Here is a 22,405-nt window from a genome sequence, read left to right as displayed (position 1 = left end):
GTTGATGACATCACTCCCGGTTTCCACTCCCCTGGACACGCCCCTTCCTGTCTACCCACCACATAAGCCAGCACTCAACTTCCATTCTTCAGTTCTCTTCTGAACTTGTGTCTATAAAGACGCGTTTCCTTTTGCTTGCCAAACTTTAAGTATATGGGGTTACCAAGGTGGTACCCCCAAACCTTTTTCTGTGTTTGTCTCCCTTTATATTTGTCTGTTATATGTATATACGGTATATTTGTATATATTAGTGAAATGTTCGGTCTTACATAAATTTTAGATATATACTACATATATAATATACAATACACTATACTGTATATATATATATATAGTATATTATTTTATTATATTTACTTTATATATTGTATATATAGTGTATATATGTTCTTCAATTCAGGGCAGGCAGACCTGCAGTCTGTCTATAAGTTAGAAGCCATACTTGAGGAGATGCCAGTCCCTGCCAAGGGTACAGTATACAGCTAATGGATTTATATGAGGCATGAAGAATAAAAGTAATCCTGATATCACCGCCCACTGTATGACATTTTATGTTCAATGCTATCTCTGCACAGCAAGTGTCGCTAATAAAAAATATTTTCCGCCGACTGAAACTGATTGAGTATTTAAAAGAAGGACAAACAGCACTACTGAATGAAAGTATTTATATCTTTTTTAAAACTTTATATGTGGGTTATATAATTAGGCATATACAGTATGTTCTAAGCAGTCTCTGGTATAGACAGGTAAATATCTAGAGTCTTCATGCATGCATATACTATAGTTGTATTTACAAAGACTATTACTATAATGATTTTGATTCTAAGATATTGTAAAAATAAAATGTCCAGCATGATTTTGAACCTGTAAGAAGGAGTCGGTTGAAAGCTCCTTCTCAAGGTCTAGCGTGTCCTAAAGCACATGGGTGTCTGTCCGGTGGGCTGATCCAGACGCACATACAAGGTGATCATAAGGAGAGGAACACGCTGCTGTGGCTGCCCCCCTGGTTGTACGGTGAATATTCTAAACATGTCTGCCGCTTTGAAGGACGGTCCGCATCTCACTAAGCCTTTGTTCAATATTCATAAAAGCAACTGGACAAAAAAAAGTGGACAAAAGCAGCGTGCTGGTTAAAGACGAACACTTGAGTTTAGTTCTTATTTATTTTTTTTTGTTTAATATTTGCTAAATTTATTAGTTGAACGAATATGAAGAAAAGGTTATTTTTCTTTTAAAGATTATTATTAGTCTATCCATCGAGCAATTGAGCCATTAAATGCAATGGTGGCTCAAATATTTTAAACAGATGAGCTCTTGCCGATGCTTTTTTCATTTTGTTAATTTCACTACCGGCGTGCTGGACAAGACGACTGTGCCCGACTGTTCCATTGTAAGCCCCCACCATCCCAGCGAGTGTGCCCACCAGTGATGCGAGATGAAGCACCTGCCCGTTCCCAAGAGCGTTACGTAGATCAGGACTGAACCTGTTTTAGTGGGAGCACCTCTCCTGGTGCCGAGCTTTCAGATGGGGGGGCTCCAGTTGGATTGGGATTCTTTGGGAGTGGCTCTTTGGGAGCGAGTGCTCTTCAAAGGCCATGGTGATGCCCAGCCTCTCACTGCCCACCGTCTAAAATGTACCCCTTGGCCTATCACAGTTCTCTACTGCTTGATGTTGACATCTCCTGGAAACCTAAATAAGCAGAGATGAAAGAGTGGCTTAGCATACTGGTGTACAAAAAGAGTCCTTTGAACCTCCCCAGCCCACCCCAGCCCATCCCACCCCACCCCAAAATGAAGTCTATGCCATTTAGGTCATGTGATGCGATAGACACTGAAGTGATGAAACCCACATGAAGTTCATCCGCTTAATCACTGTCTGGGTCTCTCTTCTCAGTGGAGAAGCCCTCGTCTTCTGCCGTGTCCAGTAAAATTTCCATCTCCGGGTTGTCTTCTATCAGCTCTTCCTCTTCCCCGACCACATTCACCATCTCCATACTCTTTGGCTCCTCCTCACCCTCCCGGATTTTCTTGACGTGGAAAGTGAAGGGCGGCACCTTGTAGACGGCGGTCTTGGACCTGGCGTACACCACGTGGTCAGGGGTGAAGGACTTCTTGAACTTGTCTCTGGAGGTCTTCATCTTCTCCTTGCGCTCCGTGTTTACAATCCTGGTGCCAAGTTTGTTCATCTTCTTCTCGATGTTGTGCTTGGTTTTCTCCAGGTTTTCCTTGGTCCGCTGCTTGGTTTTCTCCAGGTTCTCACGGGTCCTTTGCCTGGTCTTCTCCATCTTCTCTTTCGAAAAGGCTTTCTTTATGTCATCCACACGCCGCATGCTACTTTTCTTGATGCGCTCAGCCCGCGACTCCTCAATGATCTCCTCGATCTCCACCTCTTCATCTGACGACAGATGGATGTTCTCATCTTCTTCTTTAGTTTCATTTTCACCCTGCTCTTGTAATTCATGCTCTCCCTCTTCCTGGACCTTCTCCAGCCCCTTCAGGGTCTTGGAAACACTCAGTTTAGAAGGGAGCTTAACTTCATCCTGTGGATAACAAACAGCAAAAGAGAAAAGCAAAGTCGGTTAACTTACTTTCAGAAAACAACATCATCCATCCTTTCATCCCCATGCTGTATCTACAAATTCACGTTTGCAGGGAAATCCAAATATGTGAAGAACTGGCTGTCCATCGCAGGCAAAGGTACGTGGCGAGAGGTAGTGCGACTCGAATGGAGGCTGGCGCGTGAGTGAGAAGGACCCTGCCCGGCTCCCCACTCCTGAGATCATTCCTCTCATCTCGGATTAGCGAAAATTATTCGCTCCTGCAAGCGAATTATGATTCTTAGCGTGATGAGAGAAGTCGCAAAAGCAACCGGAATGTTCAAGCAAATTATAGAAACAAAAAATACCCGATCTAAATCCGTTAAGGAGTTCTGTGTGCTAACCGTCTCTCTCAGTCTCTTGCAGACCATGCTCGGGAAATCCTACTTGGTTCCGGCGCCGACAATGACGTCACTTCTGGACAAGAAACCATCACTTCCGGTCAGGAAGACATCACTTCCGATCCCAGCACCAATGACGGCAGTTCCTGTTTTATCAGTTAACACCGCCATCTTGTCTCTGTGTAATCAGTTCTCTTCTGGACTCTGTTCTATGCACATTGTGCTACTTCAAATCAAACTTTTGTGCCTGCGAAAAACAATATACGGGTGGCTGCCCCAAATCTTTACAGTATGATGTCTTTGACTCTTTCTTATCACAATATATAGACACTAGCCGTCCCCCGCGACTTCGCCCGTGTCGTAGCGAAACAGAATAAACTTCAAAAATCAATAAACAAACACGTACTGCTAGCTAAGTGTGAGTGAGGAGGGCCCTGCCCGGCTCCCTACTCCTGACGTCAGGCTTCCTCCTCCCCTCGGCCCGCAGACTCTAGTCTCGGATTAGCAGGAATATATCGTTCCTGCAAACGAACTATCATTCTTAGCGCTATGAGAGAAGTCGCATTATTATAGAAAAAGACCCGATCTAAATCGGTTAAGTAGTTCTCTCGTTTGCTAACTAAGCGGAGTTAAGGTTACGCCCGAGGCTGGTGCGTGAGTGAGGAGGGCCCTGCAGCCCCATGAGTCCAATACATCGGTACTGCAAGAGAACTACGATTCTTAGTGCGATGAGAGAAGTCACAAAATCAACCGGAATGTTCAGGCAAATTATAGAAAAATACCCGATGTAAACCCGTTAAGTAGTTCTGTCGTTTGCTAACTAAGCGGAGGTAATGAACGCCCCAGCCATACCCCATGACTCGTTGCCTCTCTCTCGGATTCACGCAAATAAATCAGCACTGCAAGTGAAATATGATACTTGGCGCGATTTGAGACGTCACAAAATCAACCAGAACGTTCAAGCAAATTATAGAAAAAAAAACCCGATCTAAATCCGGTAAGTAGTTCTCTCGTGAAAAGCGGACAGACAGACAGACAGACGGACAGTCGTTGGATTTTATATATAGAGAGACTAGGATGCTCTGCCCCCCGTTCACTTCGCTTGCCAACCCTCGGGTGGGTGCTATTTGCCAGCCAATCCGTGTCTCTGCCTCTCGCTTATGTGGATTTCACTTTCACCAAACAACAAATCTTTTATTTCTCATGGATACGCCTCTTCATTGCAAAGAAACACAACTTTCGCTGATGGTAACACGAATTATACGATCTACAAGTCTCCAGCTGAAACTTTAAATATGAACAATATATTTGATCTCTTTTCACTGTTCCGTTATTTGCTTGAGTAATAATTTCCGTGTGTTGGCGCTAATGCGATCTTTGCTATCAAAGTTTAGTACTGCCATTATCTCTAACCTGTTCTCCATGTGTATCGTGCCAACGTTTTTGAATTCTTTACAACGTTCTACTTGGTCATCTACTCTTTGTCTTTTATTTCTGGCCCCGGGCCTGATTAAATCTCTTGGCATAAAGTCTCGTCTCACGGGAGGTGAAAGTGTCTCTCTGAAAAAGTTACATCTCATTCCAGGATTTCTTTTATTATAATATAGAGAGAAGGCTGGCACGGTGGCACTGTGGTAGTGCTGCTGCCTCACAGTTAGGAGACCCGGGTTCATTTCCTGTTCTCCCCGTGTCTGCGTGGGATTCCTCTCACAGTCCAAAGACATGCATGTTAGGTGCATTGGCGATCCTAAATTGTCTCGTGTGTGTGTGTGTGTGTGTGCCCTGCAGTGGGCTGGCACCCTGCCCGGAGTTTGTTTCCTGCCTTGTGCCCTGTGTTGGCTGGGATTGGCTCCAGTAGACCCCCGTGACCCTGTAGTTAGGATATAGTGGGTTGGATAATGGATGGATGGAAATAGAGATATTACCATAGACGAGACATTATTGCCAGTGTTAGATGAGATTTGTGAGAAGAACAAAGAATACCAAAAGCCCATAGACTCTTTTGCTTCATTGACTAGAGCAAAGCTTTTGATTTTTGATAAATTATGGAGAACACTAGTGCAAAGTCCAAGGGCAGAGCGGTGGCTCAGGGGCTCGAGATCTACGCCAGCAATCGGAAGTTTGAATCCCGTAAGTGCTAGAAGTGACTGTGCTTCGCTGCGCCCTTTAGCAAGGCCCTTAACCTGCAATTGCTCGACTTTAACCTGCACCCAGCACCTGTAAGGACGTCCCCCAACTTTCAGGAAAAACTCGGGGGGTTGGTGGCAGGATTGGCAATTCAGCCACCATAAAAAACTGACACTGTTCCAGTGTGGTGCTGAGGTGTCACCCGCTACACTCGGGTCCCAATCGAGGGGGTTTGGTGTGTGGTGGGTGCAGCAACATGCCATCAGTGCCTGCTCCAAGTGCAAACAGGAACACCCAAACACCTAACTCAGCTGATAAAGACCCTCTACGAAAATCAAGAGGCATCTAGAAGAACTGAATATGGCAGAACTGATTGCTTTCCAATAAAACGTGGCGTCTCGTCACCTTTACCCGTTCAACCTTTACCGCGAACATACCTTTACATAAATCCTTTTGGAGTGACCATTACTGCATCGCCTTCTATAGAATCAAGATTTTAAAACTGCTTAGTTGTCAATAAAAAAACCTATAAATAAATGCAATATAATACTTTTAATAGTGCATGTCTCAAAATGTTTGTTGTAAATCAAGGTCTTTAATCATCGTAAACTTAAATAATGCTGCTGCAGAAAATCATACTGAGGTGCTGAATGACATGCCAGCTTTCCTTCACTTTAAAGAGGGACTGCAATTCTCGGTTATGGCTGTGCAAGGCAATGCTCGTGTTTGGCGCCCTCTACTGGTGCCAGAAGGCAGTCAAATGTAACTCCACCAACTCCAAAAACGTACAGAACTAGAAGAAAAACAATTCGATAGATAGATAGATAGATAGATAGATAGATAGATAGATAGATAGATAGATAGATAGATAGATAGATAGATAGGTGAAAGGCACTATATAATAGATAGATAGATAGATAGATAGATAGATAGATGAAAGGCGCTATATAATAAATAGATAGATAGATAGATCAAAGGCGCTATATAATAGATAGATAGATAGATCGTGTTCTTCTTATCTTATAGTTTCAGAACTAAAATAATTAGGAGGCCAGGAGAGAGGCAGGTTATGAATCACGTACTGTACATACAAAACCATTTTATTGGCACAACAGAGCACTCATTTCATCAGCTGAATCATACAGGGTCCATTATTTGATAGTCGGAATGATTTAGATGCCGTGTGATATGGATATAATCTTTCACCAAAACAAATGTCAGTCTACATCACTACGTAGCGGTAGTTTGCTTCTTGCATTTTGTTCTTGCAGGCCATTTTGTTACCTTGATGTGGGTGAGCAGAGCACAGTTCCCAGTCAGAGGCCTCTGTGACTTTTTTGCCCTAATCCACAGTTATTCATATTGAGGTGACCGTCATTGTGGTGCCAAACTGTTTTCACTTGAAAGTCATGGAGCTGACTGCACTCCATAAGAGATATTTACATAAACAGTCAATGAAATCGTCTGCTAGACTTCTTTCTTCTCCTAACTACATATCTGATTTTTCTCACCATTTCCTTTTGTATTCTGTACAGTCACCACCCTGTATGTTGTATAATGTGTTATTTCAAAAATTCAGGCCAAGCAACAGAAACAGCACGATTCCATCTACAGGTAAGCTTGAAATTAGAGAACAATCGCAACTGTACACTAGTGGGCGCTGTTTGACTTCTGTATGTTCTGGCAAATGCAATACATTTGAAGAGTACACAATCAAGACTCTTTTTTTAAAACTCATTTACTTTTTCAAGATATTTAAATGTACCCTTGTGTACATCAGATGTTGATGAGTTTGTAATGTGATTTTTAAAAGTGTAAAGTTGAGCTGCTCACTATGAAAGAGTTTGTACAAAACTAATTTTATTATTTACTAGCTGTTTTTAGCCGTTCCGCCCTTGTAGTAGTAAAAGGGGACAAATTTTAAAAATCAAGCGGATGCCAGGTACCCTCCAAAACGTGGCCAGAGGTAGCCCGATTCGAACGGAGGCTGGTGCGCCAATGAGTAGAGTCCACTCCTGACGTCACGCTTCCCCCTCCCCTCGCCCTACAGCCTCGGATTTTCGCTAATAATAAATCGCTCCTGCAAGTGCTGGCACGTGACACAGGAGGGCAACGCCCCCCTCCCCTCGGCCCGCTGTGTATCTCTCGGATTCACACAAATAAGTCAGTACGGCAAGCGACCACTAATACTTAGCGCTATAAAAGGATTTGCAAAATCAACTGGAGTGTTCAAGTACTTTATAGAAAAAAACTCGATCTAAATCCGTTAAGTAGTTCTCTCCTGAAAAGCGGACAGACAGACAGGCAGACGTTGGATTTTATATATAGAGAGATGATCCTGAGGTTAGGTACTTTGCTAACCCGGTGATGTACTGGTGTCCTGTCCAGGTGTTGCTCCAGCCTTGTGCTCGATGATGGGTGGGATAGGCTCCAGCTGCCCCACAACCCCACCCTGGATAAACAAGTTAAGAATATGGATGGCTAGATGGATAACACAGCATGCATCAGGAAATGAAGATTGATGGGCAGAGAGTGGAACAGGTTGCAAGCTTCATTTATGTGGGATCCATCTTTTGTGAGAATGGAGGTAAAAAGGCGCCTAGCAATGGCTCGCTCAATTAAAGCATCACTGAGTACAATTTGGTCAAGTAGACATGCATCTCACAGTTCAAATGTCAGGCCGGGTAAAGCCCTTATCTGGCCAGTTGCAACATATGGATGTAAAAGATGGACCCTCAAGTAAGGCAGACATAAAGAAAAATGTTGTGCTACAGGCGGATGCTCCGAGGGTCATGGAAAGAACTCTGTACGCACAGGTGGGTTCTCCAGCAGCAAAACGAAACCAAAGAACTACTTCATAAAATAAGAAAGACAAAAGTTGGGAACAGCACAACAAAAGATGTCTGTATGGAGAATGACGTCCTTCAGGGATGCACAGAAGGTAAGCGCAGCCGCAGGTGACAGGAGAAGATGGACACTTCTGACTGGACTGGGAATCAACGAAGCAGTCCGGGTGACAGAAAACCATGAGGCATGGAGACGGACAAACCCCCTCACAGAAGGACGCCAGTGGACAATTAAGTGTTTCACTCATATAAATGACGAAGCTGCACAGAAACGGGTTGTGCTTCTCTCCACGCCGATCTCTTGCTTTTCTAACCAACCTGAACTACAAAATCACGGGCCCTGCCTCAGGCCTCATATCCTCCTGGCTGCCTTTTTTTGGCACCTCTCTTACGTGTCTGTCACTACCAGGATTGATGTTAGGAGCCAAAGCTGTCAGGAGCTTTCAGTACTGAGATTACGCGAGGAGCGGAGAGTCTTAGCTTCGCAATACGGAGGCCCATCTGCGCTCAGCCGAACGCACTCATGCAGATACAAGCCCTTGCACGCTCGTACTTAAATCAAGCAACTTACACGGCCACACACAGCCTCTGTGGCCTTTGATCGTTGGCTTTAAAATGCAAGGTTTTTTTTTTTTTTTTGTTCCAGAGTGCGCTTGCCAAGAAATTAGCTAAGTTTTACCATTTCTGGACTTAATTGATCCCATGCTCCTTGTCGCTGCCAAAGCTCGCTCTCGCTCCATTTATTTATATCTCATGCCTCATTCCATTGTTAACCTTCTGTTCTAAAAGCACAATCATCATCGCTAGTTTAATGCCTTTCCCAGGAGCACCAGCACTCGTTTCTGGAAGTGCAAGTGTACGTGTGCAATCGAGCGAACGAAAGGCGTGAGCGGCCTGCCAGAGTGGGAGCTCGTTTATTGATGCTTATCAATGTCGTATTAGCAGCTCGTGAGGTGAGATGGGACAGCCAAAGAACTTCTCTCAGTTAATTTACCTCTGCTGCAGTATATTGTGACCGCTCCCCTGAAGCCCCCACTTCAACAGTTTTTCGATGGGAAACAAACACACTCTTTGGCTCCACTTTGCGGGGGCAGCTGCCAGCTTGCTGCTTCTCTCCTCGCGTGGGGCTTTCGAACATTTTAAAGACCGAGCCGAGGCCATCCTGTGCCCTGCCACTCTCCTGTCTCTCTTCCCCCTTGATGAAGAAGACTTTGCGTCCTTTTGAGTAGGAGTCGGGGCCGATGCGTCAACTTTGACAGCTGTTCCTCTGTAAGAAACTTGTGTTTGAAACCGGCAGAAGAGCAATAACTTCTACTCCTTGGAAAACCTGCTGAAGTTTCCTGTGCAACTTAACACTGAAAAAAATGTCAGTAAATTTAACGGTAAAAATACTGTAAATGGTGAAAGTAAAATACCTTTTCTGAAAAAAAGGAAAGTTTATGTTCTACTGAAAATTACCTGTATATCTTAAACAATACATTTCATTATTTTTTACAGACAAGTTCTGTAAAATCGATATTTTTCTACCTTCAAAATATTCTACGTACCGTTTACTGATGCATTAGAATTACACTGAAAACGTTTCTTAAGTTTACAGTGTAAAACTGTTAAATAGCGAAGGTAAAGAACTGTAAAACGGTAAAGCGCTGCGTCAGTAACACCGAAGTTATATTTGCATACCGACACGCCCCCTTTTACCGTATTGTTCCTGGTGAACCGCATACCTTTGAACAGGAGGGGAGAAAACTTAGTTAGTCGACTTATTTCTTCCTGTGTGCTGAAGTTTTTTTGAGGTTATGGAAGCTGATTTATGGTAAGTTGTATTTGATAAGCTGGCACACCTGCAGGGCACCATACACCACCAAAGTAAACTTTACTTCTCCACAATGTGCTGTAACTTCCTTAAACGTTGCATTGTTTTCGATGTGTATAATTAAATGGTACATGTTTGCTATTGATTTGTTGTTACTTTACTGATGCACCCTGCGTACTGGGATTTGATCCTGACAATACTTTTTAAAAGTTTACTGATTGGCATATTTATTACACTGCATGGATTTCTGGTTATGGTTAAACATTATCTTCTGTTGGAATGTGTTGTAAAGAAAAAAAACTACAAAATTATACCGCAGATCTAAACATATTGTCACCTTATTTATTGCGGTAAAATTCTGGCAATCCAGCTGCCAGTACTTTACCGTAAATTTAACATTATTTTTTTACAGTACAAGCTTTACAATATACACTACCAGTCAAAGGTTTTAGAACACCACCGCTTTTCCAGTTTTTCTTCAGATTTAATCAGTTGAAATGCAATGAATGAACTAAAACGGTGAAAAGGTAAGCAGCACTCTGCCAGAGGTGTGTTAGAATATTACAATCTAGCTGTCCCCCATGGCTCCGCCTGTGTAGTAATGAAACGGGACAAACTTTAAAAATCAATAAAAAAATGGAATTCTGGACAACCTTGGCACTGTATCTGATCGTGTTCAATTCTGACGGAAGAGCGTCCCCTGCGTGGGGAGAAAAGCACAGTTCTGTGATATCTCTTGCAGTCAGAAGCTCCCCTCTAAAACACACATAGCTATGATCTCTCTCTCTCGCAAAAACGTCAAACGTTACTCTTTAACAATCTCTAGATGATAATGTCTGCTGAACAAACAGGTATCGCTAGCTAAGCGGAGGCGAGGTGTGTTCGAACACAAGGCGAGAGGAGCGACTGGAACTGAGGCTGGCGCGTGCGTGAGGAGGGCCCCGCCCACTCCAACCCCCCCAAGCAGCCTCTCTCTCTCGGATTAGCACGAACTTTGATACTTAGGGCGATGAGAGAAGTCGCAAAATCACATGATCAAGCAAATTATAGAAAAATAATTATTCTAAAACCCGATCTAAATTCGTTTAGTATTTCTCTCGTGGAAAGTGGACAGACATACAGACAGAGAGATGATGGATTATATATGTGTTACTATACCGTTGAAAGTTGTACTTTCCAGTGATAATGGCAAGAACACAGCAATTAACAAATGAAATTAGATAGACCAGTATTTACTTTAGAAATCTATCTATCTATCTATCTATCTATCTATTATATAGTGCCTTTCACACCTACTGTATCTATCTATCTATCTATCTATTATATAGTGCCTTTCACACCTACTGTATCTATCTATCTATCTATCTATCTATCTATCTATCTATCTATCTATCTATCTATCATATCCATTTTATGGTGCCTTTCACATTTATCTATTATATAGTGCCTTTCACATCAATCTATCTATCTATGATTCATACCATAAGTTGCTTTCAACAAGAACTTCTGGGTTGCATTCAGCATTTTAAATAGGCACAGCCATAATATTTTTTAATGGCAAATAAAGGCAAATGAATCATATTTTTTGCACAATGGTGATTTTTTTTTTTTTTTTTACCATTTTTTGATATACAAGCTTGATGTATACAATCATTGTGTATCTCTTTCATTTGTTTGAGAAAAAGAAAAAAACACATTTATACTTCAATTTCTAGTCAGTTTACATATATGGCTGCTATCAGAAGGAAATAGCAAGAAGTACAAACCGTCTAATCAGCTCAGTGCATGAGCATAAGAGACATCCCCGACAAAACAGATCTTAACTAGCCTGATTAGTTTTTGTTTTTCTTTTGCTTATTGCAGTGGGGGGATCAGGATGTCCTAAAACAACCAGTAAGGTGAACAAATCTATGGGTGAAATTCTCAATCCTGTTTCGTTCCTTGAAAGCTTCAGTGTAGGCAGTGGCTGAGGCTGGAGTCTAAAAGTGATCGCAATACAAAACACGGTACAATAAAAAACACGATGTCCGCCGTTGTTACAGAAATGCTCCCTCCCACTCCTGTTGCTATTCCCAGTAAGTTCCCATTACAGCACAGGCAGGAATTCCTAATGACTCCCGCGCAGCCACCGCCAATCTCACTCTCGACGTCGTCACCCGACGTGCCACACGCGCACCACAGCAATTCGTTTACTTCGCCCCGTTTCAAGTCTTAATACAACAAACAAGATGACTTCTTTAAAAAAAAATCATCCGGATAAAACGTTGTCTGAACGAATCTGACGCAATGATGTGTAATGCAATTTACAATTAACACTCTACAGAAAACGTCAGCAGACACGTAACTTGAGAGTGGAGAGAAATGCGCGTCTAACGGCTGTCCGCTGGAGTGGAAACAGGCGTCTGTCAGCCAAAAATCTAATCAGACGCCTTTCGTGATATGCGCCACCACCGGGGGCTTTACAAATAAAGATGTTTCTTATTATTTCATACTAAATTAAGCAATCAGTCAATCAATACTTACTTTATGTAACATTCCTAGCGGCAAGCACCACCACAACTTGTGTTACAAATTCAGACTCTCTGCCTCCATAGTGTAAAAGACGGCATCCCCGCTGGAGCTGAACAGGGGTCCTTTTCCAGTCGGATGGCCAGAATAAAGGAAGGACAGGGGAAGACAATTTATTTGGTACATTTTCCTCTCCATTATGATAGGTGGCAGCCTCCTTGGATCAGTATTCCCACACAGACGCCTGCAGGGCATGCTGGAAACCCATTAGTCCCATCATGGATTCTGTGGGGGCTGCCAGGGAGACCTGAAGGGATTAACAATCCCTACTCTGTGGGACTTCTCACTGACCCATAAGTGTTTCCTTCGGGTTATACCCTAGCACAGGAAGTACTTCCAGCAGGTCCAGGATAAAAGAGACCACTCAGCCTCACCTAGAGAGTCGCAGTCAGGTGGGAGGAGGACAAAACTCAGGTGTGAAGAAGGGCAAGAGAGAAGAAGAGCGGCGCTGCGTGTGGTTTGTGCCCTTCTTGAAGTCTTTATATATACTTGTGTAAATAAACCTTTTATTTGTACTGGGACTTGTGTGGGGTTTGGGGTACTGCAACTCCCCCTAGTGGTCACAATCGTCAGCCAAGCAAAAACCCTTTAACAGCATACACCCCACCTAAGGTGCCCCCCAAATCGCTAAACTAATTATTCACCATTTGGCAATCCTCTTTATTTTCTACAGTGCCTTCACAAAGTTTTCACTTAATACAGGGTGTCTCTAACACTAATCAATCTGAAACGTTTCATGCAGGACCTTTCATAGTGAACACCTAATAAATTATATTCAGCTTATTTTTGTACAGCATTCCTCACCAATTACAGGCCCTGGCTGACATACACAACATTTAAATTAAATCATAAATCAAGGTCTTCCACCCTGCCACTTTGTCACTCAGGTGAACAAATTCATTAAATGCAACTTATTTCTTAGCAGTAAGTCTACAAATTGCTTAAAGTATTTGACATTTGATTATAATGTATCGTCATACGGTCCATTGCACTAAATGAATAGCAGCCTCGCACGCCGTGTTCACTTTATTAGTTTCACCCTCATGCTGACGACACACAACTGTATTTATCAATAGCGCCTGATGACCCCGACTCTCTTGATTCACTGACACAATGTCTTACTTCTGTCTCTGAATGGATGAGCAGTCATTTTCTCAAATTAAATAAGGAGAAATCGGAAATCTTAGTCATTGGCAAAAATGGATATAATGAGGGTATTAATAAACTTGATCCATTAGGCTTAAAAGTCAAGACAGAGGTAAAGAATTTAGGGGTAACTATTGACTCTGACCTGAATTTTAAATCACATATTAATCAGATTACAAGAACAGTATTTTTCCACTTAAGGAATAAAGGAAAAGTTAGATCCCTTATAACTCTACAAGATGCTGAAAAATGAGTTCACACTTTTGTTTTCAGTCGACTAGATTACTGTAGCGCACTCCTCTCAGGACCACCCATAAAAAGACATCAATCGATTGTAACAAGTGCAGAGTGGAGCTGCTAGAATCTTAACTAGGTAAAGAAAATCCGAGCACATCACACCAGTCTTAGCGTCGTTACACTGGTTACCTGTGCCATTTAGAATTGACTTTAAAATTCTGCTTATGGTTTACGAAGCCTTCAATAATCTGTTCCATCCTATACCTCAGAAGGCCTGTCACTTTACACTCCAAATCATAACCTTAGATCTTCAAATGAGGGTCTGTTTAGAATTCCAAGAGCTAAACTTTAAAGAAGTGGTGAGGCGGCCTTCTGTACCTAAAATCTGGAATAGCAGACCGATAGAAATTTGCCAGGCTAATACGGTGGAGTACACCAGCAGTATTGATTGCTGTCGCTGTCCTGCCCCACTCACAGACTGAGGAGATCGTTCGTCCAGCACACTATCTATCTATCTATCTATCTATCTATCTATCTATCTATCTATCTATCTATATTATAGTATAGTATCTATCTATCTATCTATCTATCTATCTATCTATCTATCATATAGTGCCTTTAACTCTATCTATCTATCTATCTATCTATCTATCATATAGTGCCTTTCACATCTATCTATCTATCTATCTATCATATAGTGCCTTTAAATCTATCTATCTATCTATCTATCATATAGTGCCTTTATCTATCTATCTATCTATCTATCTATCTATCTATCTATCTATCTATCTATCATATAGTGCCTTTAAATCTATCTATCTATCTATCTATCTATCTATCTATCTATCTATCATATAGTGCCTTTAACTCTATCTATCTATCTATCTCCTTCCTGTTCTTGCTGTCGCTGTGCATGCTGGGTGGTTGTTTCGAGTGTGAGCGAGTGGAACTGGTGGTGGACGCTGTGAGGTGAGTGTGGTGATTCTTTTTTCTTCTAATTTTCTAGTTTCTTATTTCTATCTTTTCTTTGGTGAAAACAGCTACACTTGTTTTTGTACTGAGTGGCTTAGGCCACGGCAGCCGCAATGGCTGCTAATCTTGAGCGTTTGAGCCGCCGCCATGGGATTAAATTTATATCGGAGGAGTTTGTTCCTTTAGAGGCGGGGGTTTTGGCGGTAGGCGAAGTGGTCGGATGTGAGAATATTAAGTCAGCTTCACGAATGAGCGGGAATATCGTGTTTTTTTTGAGTTCTGTGGATTTAGTTCCCACAGTAGTTGAGAAGGGGGTGGTTATTAATGGCTCCTTTGTACAGGTTTCCCCTTTAGCCGTCCCGTCCCGTAGAGTAACAATTTCAAATGCGCCGCCTTTTCTCAAAAATGAAACTATAGCGAAAGAGTTGGAGCGGCATGGGCGTCTGGTATCGAAAATTCGGCACATTCCTTTAGGTTGTAAATCGCCTGATTTAAAACATGTCTTGTCATTTAGACGACAAGTTTTTATGGTTTTAAATAGAATGGATGACGAATTAAATGTGGCAATGAAGTTTAGAGTGGACGGTTTCGATTATGTGATTTTCGTCACTTCTAACGAAATGAAATGTTTTGGCTGCGGGAGTGAAGCTCATTTAATTAAACAGTGTCCTGAGAGACAGCAAGGGAGCAAGAAAACTGGCCGTACAAACACAGAAATAGAGGGGCAGAAAGTGGAAGATCACGAAATTGTGGCTGATGGCGCAGAGGCGCAAGGTGATAAGAATAAAAATGCTACTAGAGCTGAAGGGCAGGAGAATCAAGTGCCGCCCAGAGATGAGCCGAATGAAGGCGGTAGTGAAACGGTAGATCAAACAGCGACTGCAGCAGAAAGTGTGTGGGGAGAATTGATATGGATGAGGGAGGCAGCAACGAGACAGAGGAAAAAGTGAATTTAAACGTCCTGCTCAAAAAGGCAAGGAGAAAGAGAAGATCGGGCACGAAAGAAAATTGTTTTAAGTCAGGGCTCGGGGGTCGTTGGAGAGGATCCCGCCTATGGTCCTTGTCAGGAGGATTTTCCGTCTTCGCGGAGACGGCCGATAACGTCTCAAATGCGGGAGTGTCGGGGAAGAAAACGACGACGGTAATATCTCCGATGGGTCTGCTGCCTCGGAGCCCCCAGAGTTAAAAGCCAGGGGGGGTTACAGCGCTCAAAGTGTGAAAGAGTTTTTGGTGAATACCGGGAAAAAGGGGTGGATGTGGCCGAATTTTTCCCTGACATTGACCTCTTTCTATCGTCTGTCCGCGGGTTGCGACGAGACAAAGCAGTCTCCGCAATGTTTGATGTTAAAGAGCTCGTGAGGCTAAAGAATTTAACAAGTAAACTGAGAAAACAGTCCAATCTAAACACCACCTAATGGCTAAGCCCCCTGTTAAATCTACTCCACAGTCTTTGTGGTGGTCCCTGTGTTTTATTGTGTGTTTATCTATATATTCTGTTACCATGGCAAGTGTACACATAGGAACCCTAAATATTAACGGTGGGAGAAGTCCAGATAAGAGGGTCGCATTGTTTGATTTTATCAGACAAAAGACTTGAATGTCACCTTTCTACAAGAAACCCACATTGATGAGCAAAATCAGTGGGAGTGGAGCAGAGATTGGAAGGGGGACATTTTATTTAGTAATGGGACAAATGTTAGTGCTGGAGTGGCCATTTTATTTCTTGGAGGACTTCAAGTAGAAGTTTGCAGCACTGATGAGCTGGTGAAAGGCGACTCCTGAAAGTGACGGTGAAACTTCAAGGCAGTGTCGTCACTTTCATTAATGTGTACGCCCCGAATGAGGGTGAGGAGAGGCTCCACTTCTTTAACAAGTTAGGAGATCTTTTATCTAAGTGTGACCCTGAGGAAGTGGTGGTGTTAGGAGGGGATTTTAATTGTACACTTGATACCAGAATAGACAGAAATAATGGGCTGGAACCGCACCCTCAGCACGAGCTTTAGGTAAAATAATTAAGGACATTGGGCTGGAAGATGTATGGAGGGCTAAAATGGGGCCTGTCGGCAATACACCTGGGGGAGGACGAGTGGAAATACGATCTCAATGGCGAGACTCGATCATTTTTATAGTTTTAAGCACCTGTTAGGCTTATTTAAGGTGTGCTCTATTGTGCCTACTGGATTCTCTGATCACAGTTTGGTGTGTTGTACACTTATTTGTAACACTTACAGAACCCGTAGTCCATACTGGCATTTTAACACACTCCTCCTTAAAGATCAGAACTTTAAAGAGTTATTTGTTCATTTCTGGGGAGGCTGGAAGGCTATGAAGAAGGAGTTCACCAGCTTACAACAGTGGTGGGAGGTTGGGAAGAGTCACATCCGGGCCTTGTGTCAGGAGTATACCAGAAATGTCACCCAAGTATTGCGGTCAGAAATGGCAGCTTTAGAAATTAAAATAGCTGAATTTCAACAGCTTCTAGAGAAGGGTCCAAATGAGCAGCTTCAGGCGAGCCTGGCTTCTGCTAAACTGGGGTTCTCCCACCTGCTTGAGACCAGAGCTCAGGGGGCTTTAGTGAGGGCCCGCTTTCAACGACTGACTGAGATGGATGCACCAACTCAATATTTTTTTGGTTTAGAGAAAAAAAACTCGCAGAGTAAAATCTTACATTGCATAAGAACACCCGATGGCAGAGAGACACAAGAGCCCAGTGAAATAAGGCAGGTGGTCCGAATTTTATGAACTTCTGTTTGCTGCAGATGGAGATGGTGGCAGTGAAGACCACAGGCCTTTTTGCAGGACTTACCGCAGCTGCCCAATGCAGATGTGGCACAGCTAAATAGAGAGGTGACCTTTGCAGAACTCACCACAGCCCTGGGACAGCTGAAAACAGGGAAGGTCCCGGGAATCGATGGAATACCAGTGGAGTTTTATAAAGAGTTCTGGGATGTCATCGGCCTGGACTTATTGGAAGTGTTCCGATGGAGTTTTAAAACTGGCTTGTTACCACAGAGCTGCCGTAGAGCGTGATCACGCTGCTGCCGAAGAAGGAGACTTGTGTCTCATTAAGAACTGGCGGCCTGTGTCTCTCTTATGCGCTGATTATAAAGTTCTCTCTAAAGCCTTAGCCAACAGGATGGTCCAAGTTTTAGGGAGAGTGGTGCATCCTGATCAGAATTACTGCGTGGCTGGCAGGTCCATCTTTAATAACATTTTTTTAATTCGGGACATTTTGGCTGCTGCAGAACTGTTTGGTTTTCAGACTGGTCTTATTTTTCTTGACCAGGAAAAAGCTTTTGACAGGGTCAGTCACTCATTTTATGGAATGCCATGAAGGCGTTTGGGTTTGGGGGGTCTTTTATTAAACATATTCGCTTACTTTATAGTGACATTTCTGGTATCATAAAGGTCAATGGTGGCTTGTGTGCACCTTTCAGTGTCAGAAGAGGAGTCAGACAGGGATGTTCTTTGTCCGGCATGTTATATGCTCTGGCGCTGGAGCCTTTCCTGGTGCACCTGAGGAAGGTGCTGACTGGTCTCTCCATCCCCAACTGCAACATGGACCCTGTGAAAGTCACTGCTTATGCAGATGATCTTGCTGTGGTCATCACAAGCCAGAAGGATTTGGACAAATTAACTGATTGTCTGAGGAATTACAGCAAAGCATCTTCGGCTAAAGTGAATTGGAACAAAAGTAGTGCAGTGTTGGTTGGGAACTGGAAAGGATGTAGTCCTCCTCGACTGAAGGGGGGTCTGCAGTGGACAACTGGAGGCTTCCTGTACCTGGGAGTCCATCTCGGAGATGACCACTACATCCAAAAGAACTGGGAGGGTCTGTTGGACAAGGTTACAGCTCGGCTTGCCAAGTGGAAGTGGATACTCCCTCAGTTATCCTATAGAGGACGGATGCTGGTCATTAATAACCTGGTGACCTCCAGCCTGTGGCATAAGTGTATTTGTCTACAACCTCCACCTTTGCTTGTTCAGCAGATACAGAAGGCGATCATGGATTTTTTGGACTGGTACCCATTGGATACAGAAGGGCGTTCTATTTTACCATTGGATGAAGGCGGACAAGGACTTATTGACATTACCAGCAGGATTGCTGCTTTCCGCCTTCAGACCATTCAAAAACTGCTGTATCCTGTCGAGCAGAGCCAGTGGATGAACTTAGCTGTACTCTTCTTTAAACAAGCCAGGCATATGGGACTTGGGAAAAGTTTACTGCTGTGCCACTTAGATAAGATCAGGACTTTACAGGTGCCAGAGTTTTATAAAAGCCTTCTAGCAGCGTGGCAACTGCTGTTGATAAAAAAGGACTGTGATGACCTCTCCACATTTTGGGTCCTTCATGAACCACTGTTCTACAATCCTGCTGTTGGCACTGCTACAGGACTTTCTGAAAATTTATTAATCATTTCATAATACATGGAATAACCACAATAAAGGACATAATTGACTGGGAAAATTACACTTGGAAAAGTGCACAAGTGGTAGCAGTGGAGACAGGAGTGCACTCAGTCCGCCTAATGGAGAAGTTTCTGTGGCAGGTACAATCATCAATGGACAGGGAATCCATGACACTCCTGCACGGAATTTTCTCATCACAATTGAAGCCAACTGACGAAACACCTTTTCCAACGCTTACTGTGTCTCCGGCTGTTGAACTGAGGGATGGTGAGACTAATGTTTTAGCCTTAAGTTCTCTAGAGGCGTTATCTCTACCTACAGTGCCGGGGAAACAGCTGTACAGGATTTGTGTGAAGGTGAACAACCTGGAGCAGCTGAGGACACAAAGACACGACACACCTTGGAGAGACAAGCTTGGAGCCCCTCAAGGACTGAACCCCGCATGGAGGTCATTGTACAAGCCGCCATTGGCCAGTAGGGTGGGAGACCTGCAGTGGAGGTTGGTACATGGGATACTAGCGGTGAACTCCTTCTTATCGATTATATGTCCGGGGGTCTCAGATTGCTGCCCTTTTTGTGGTCTGAGGGAAAGTGTCTTTCATGCATTTATGTATTGTGAGAGGCTCCAGACCTTTTTTAGTAAAATTGAAAGAATAGTGGAAGGGCTGGGGGTCCCGTATAATGGCACGGTGTTTGTGTTTGGGGTTAGAATTACAAAACACACCAGAGAAAATATGAACTTAATTAATTTTATTATCGGGCAAGCAAAACTGTCAATATGGAAGACCGTAAAACAAGATTACTGGGAGTGGAAATGAAAATGTTGTTGTATTTTTTAGAAAAGTATGTGAAAGTAGGATATTAGTGGATTTTAATTTTTATAAGTCCACAAATAATTTAGCAAAGTTTAAGGAAATGTGGTGCGTGAATAATGTGCTTTGTGTATGTGATGAAGATAATTTGCAATTTGTGCTTTGACTTTGGTGTTTCATTCCTTTATAAATTGGGTGGATAAATTGAGAATAAGTGGGATTGGAGGGTGGAAACAATGGGGGGGATTAGATAAATATATACTCCAAGAACAATATGAATATGTAATGGTTTAAAAATGAATATTCATCATTAGGAAAGTGTGTACGTGTTTTTTTGTAAGACTTAAGATTTTGAGTTTTTACTGTGTTTTTTTTTTGTATTTATTCCTGTGTTTATTTAATAAAGTTTGCTTTTAAAAATAAAAAATATCTATCTATCTATCATATAGTGCCTTTAACTCTATCTATCTATCTGTTGTGGACTCTGACCCGGACACAGGCAGACGGACATCTTAAGTTCACCACACACCCTTTATTTACAATTATTTACAGTGCGCTCCCCAGGGCCTCTTGCACCGTTCCCCCAATGTCCAGGCCTCACAGTCTTTGTGCCTTCCAGGCCGCCTCCAGTCCTCTCTCTCCAGCTCCGTCTCTCTTCCACCTGACCTGCTCTCGACTGAAGGGAGGCGGCCCCTTAAATAGGACCCCGGATGGGCTCCAGCTGCTTCCCGGCACTCCTCCGTAGACACGCCCTAGTGTGGCGGAAGTGCCGGCTGCGCACCCGGAAGCCGTCCGGGTGTCCCCTGTCATCTTCTCCCCAGCACTTCCTGGTGTGGCGATATTCAGGCACCGGGGCGCCGCCTGACGGTGGCCACGTGTCCCTACAGGGCTGGGCTTCCAAGCCCTTTACCCGAGGCCCCCAACACAACCAGGGCGGACGCCCCCTCGCGGAGACATAATGGCTCCTCCAGCATGCTCAGAAACAGCTACCCTCCAGGGATACTCAGTCCCTTGTAAATGCCAAGGTGGATGGACTAGCATCCTGCTCAAGACCAAGGAAGGCTCCTTACCAAGATGGGCAGCCCGTAGGACAGGTGTCCATGATGGATTTGTCTGCAGTACCTTTCATAGCCTAGAAGAAATGGAGTGACAGGGAAGGACAGTCTCAGGAGGCTATTTATTCCCCCCAGCATCTTCCCTTGGGTAGAGCTCCTATTCATAATCCTGCAAGGCACCTTGGGTAATGTAGTCTCTGTGAGCAACCCTGGCAGGGTGTGTGCATACCACCAAATTTGGGGGTGTTTAGTAAAATAAGGCGCTACAAATGGATCTGGAAGTGCTGTCACTTCCAGTAACGCCCCAGGTAGACATGCGGTGCAGTCCCACCATTTATCTGCTGCAGCCAGGTGTTACATGGGTGTCCCCTTGGCCTGGACCAGCCACTCCAGAACCCTGTGCGCCAGACCACCCTCAGGTAATCTCCCCACATGGCTGTAGTGCCGTAACTGACGCTCCCTCACAATGCATGTCATGTGCCTCATTCGGGACTCCATGAGCAACACAAAGTCACACCAGTGGTCCCTAAGGATTCTCCAAAGAGACACCAAAGGAGTCCAGTCTTTGTCTCAGGTCACTAGGTATCGTCCATTTCTCACAAAGAGGAAGCACCAGGACCCTAAAAACTTTTGCAGAGATAAAGGGAGCCGCCACACACCCCTCTCCAGTGACTTCATGACCCCTCTTAGAAGATAAAAAAAACAACAACATATCAACAGTTTGAAAAACGTCTGCTGTGGCAGAACGAAAACACCAACAAGCCATGGAATTCAACAACGGCTTTAATTAACCACAAAAACTGGCTTCTAATTAAGAGCCCGGATGAGGTGAAATTGGTTGGATTTTGAGGCCTCGGTTTAGCTGGCTATCTAATGGCCCACTTCACACCTCATTTCTGTTTGGGCGCCGATTAAGAAAAAAAAAAAATGAAGTGTTTCAGAGGATTGAATCTTAAAAAAAAAACCCGAATATATCAAAATGAAGGGAAAATGTATTAATTAACAGCAAAAACTAGTTAATAATTATACGAGGGACGTTCAAAAAGTTTCCGCACTTTGTATATTCTCGTTGGAAACTGTGAAGGCAGGAGGAGTAATCGGGCATTAAAAAGTTGGTACGACGCTGGGAGAATTGCATCGCAAACCAAGGTGACTGTAAAAAAGTGACGTGATTTGTTTTTGAAATTCTGACAGGGAAGAGGAAAAGAGGAAGACCTAAGAGAAGGTTTATGGACGTGGTGAGAGAGGACATGCAGGTGATGGGGGTGACAGAACAAGATGACGAGGATAGAAAGATATGAGATGATCCGCTGTGGCGACCCCTAACGGGAAGAGCCGAAAGAAGAAGAAGAAGAGTTTAAGAAAAGCGCGGAAAGGTTTTGTGCGTCCCTTGCATAAAGGGTTAGAATGAAAACCTGCAACCACAGTAGCACTCCAGGAATGGAGTTAGAGACCCCTGACTTAAGCACTGGTGCTGGCCA

At 43.5% G+C, this 22,405-nt stretch overlaps 1 protein-coding gene across 1 annotated transcript in view; it reads right to left on the bottom strand.

Annotated features, from left to right (window-relative positions):
- Positions 1 to 651: 651 nt before the first annotated feature.
- Positions 652 to 22,405, bottom strand: part of LOC120518098 (caveolae-associated protein 1-like) — an 88,532-nt gene continuing 66,778 nt past the window's right edge. Inside the window, exon 2 of the mRNA XM_039740701.1 lies at positions 652 to 2,540. Coding sequence (XP_039596635.1) covers positions 1,866 to 2,540 — 675 coding nt within the window. The 3' untranslated portion in view covers positions 652 to 1,865. The remainder of the gene's footprint in view (positions 2,541 to 22,405) is intronic.

This window comes from Polypterus senegalus, chromosome 17, assembly GCF_016835505.1.
Source record: "Polypterus senegalus isolate Bchr_013 chromosome 17, ASM1683550v1, whole genome shotgun sequence".
NCBI classification, from domain to species: domain Eukaryota; kingdom Metazoa; phylum Chordata; class Cladistia; order Polypteriformes; family Polypteridae; genus Polypterus; species Polypterus senegalus.
The sequence above is the reverse complement of the archived record's forward strand: the minus strand, read 5'-3'. Positions and strand labels throughout refer to the sequence as shown.